The 1763-nt window shown below is 37.8% G+C and overlaps 1 protein-coding gene across 1 annotated transcript; it reads left to right on the forward strand.

The window, feature by feature from the left end:
* The first annotated feature begins 364 nt into the window (after window positions 1–364).
* On the forward strand, window positions 365–1309 carry LOC105859910 (olfactory receptor 5P76-like). Its single transcript, XM_012744159.3, has one exon. The coding sequence runs from the start codon at window positions 365–367 to the stop codon at window positions 1307–1309; it is 945 nt and encodes a 314-aa protein (XP_012599613.2).
* The last annotated feature ends 454 nt before the right edge of the window (window positions 1310–1763 follow it).

The following is a 1763-nucleotide window of genomic DNA, read 5'->3' on the forward strand; positions in this document are numbered from 1 at the left end:
AAAATGTTAGCTATTACTTAAGTCTTCATTTAAAAACTCTATATGTATATTTTTCTTTTTTTGATATACTCATCAATCTTTTATTGTTATTCACATCTGTTATATTTTTTATAGTTTGAATTTAAAGTAACTTTAACTGCCTTTTTGGAAACAATATGACAAGAAAAGGACATTATTTGAAGGAAGTATTTCTGGTGTTATGATAAAAATAATTTTCAAACCACAGACAGATTCACAGTTTTAGGTAAAAATGTACTGGTACTTGAATATCTTCCCATGTGTACTAATAAAAAGGAAAACAAAAATTTATAAAAACTGTACCATTCTCGTCACAGGTTCATCTTGGCAGCTGCTACACTGTCTCATGGATTACCAGGTAGATATGAACCACACTGCTGTGAGAGAGTTCATTCTGTTGCGCTTAACAGATGATCCAGTCCTTCGCATTGTCCTCTTCATGATCATCCTGTGCATTTACCTGGTGACCATATCTGGCAACCTCAGCACAATCATTCTCATCAGAATCTCCTCCCAGCTCCATCATCCTATGTATTTTTTTCTGAGCCACTTGGCTTCTGCTGACATAGGCTATTCATCTTCTGTCACACCCAACATGCTTGTGAACTTCCTGGTGGAGAGAAGTACAATCTCCTACCTTGGATGCACCATCCAGCTTTTTTCAGGGGTTTTTTTCGGAACATCTGAATGCTTCCTTCTGGCTGTCATGGCATATGACCGGTTTGTGGCAATCTGCAACCCACTGCTTTATTCAACCAAAATGTCCACTCAGGTCTGTGTCCAGTTACTTGTAGTGGCTTACACAGGAAGTTTTCTTAACGCTTGCTCCTTTACCTTTTCCTTTCTTTCTTTATCTTTCTGTGGCCTAAATCAAGTCAATCATTTTTTCTGTGATTTTGCTCCCTTAATTGAACTCTCCTGTTTTGATACCAGTGTCCCTGCAGCTGTTCCCTCATTTACTGCTGGCTCCATCATTGTGGTCACTGTGCTTGTCATAGCCATCTCCTACATCTACATCCTCATCACCATCCTGAAGATGCGCTCCACCGAGGGGCGCCACAAGGCCTTCTCCACCTGCACCTCCCACCTCACTGTGGTCACTCTGTTCTTTGGAACCATTACATTCATTTATGTGATGCCCAAGTCCAGCTATTCAACTGACCAGAACAAGGTGGTGTCTGTGTTCTACATGGTGGTGATCCCCATGTTGAACCCCCTCATCTACAGTATCAGAAACAAGGAGATCAAGGGGGCTCTGAAGACACAGCTTGAAAAAAAAATATTTTCTTAGTGATGTCTTTAATTTTGTAGGAATTTTTACAGTAATGTCCCATAAATGACATAGTAAAATGAAATCGAGTGTCTGTTATTAAAATGTATCTGTTCATGCGTCATTAGCCAGTGTGAAAATTTTTAGTATATTTGGGACTAGATTTTCAGATCAAGTAGTAAATAAGTGGTTCGTGGGGAGTTTTCTTTAATAAAATAAGTTTATAATTAGGATAACCTAATTTACACGAAAATATACTTAATCTGCTTAAAATCCTTTCAAATTTTATTCATTTCTTTCCACAAGCTGTTCTCTACAATAAGTTATAGTTGTTATATTTCTAAAGCCTTACACTGTGTCCATTTTCAAAATCAGCTTATCCTGAGGTAAGCTTGATAACTAGTGATGACTGGGCACATTCTGAGAGGAAATTACAAAGTGGAACCAAATAATAACATTGCTGGAGTCATTCTTC

This window comes from Microcebus murinus, chromosome 4 (assembly GCF_040939455.1).
Source record: "Microcebus murinus isolate Inina chromosome 4, M.murinus_Inina_mat1.0, whole genome shotgun sequence".
NCBI lineage: Eukaryota > Metazoa > Chordata > Mammalia > Primates > Cheirogaleidae > Microcebus > Microcebus murinus.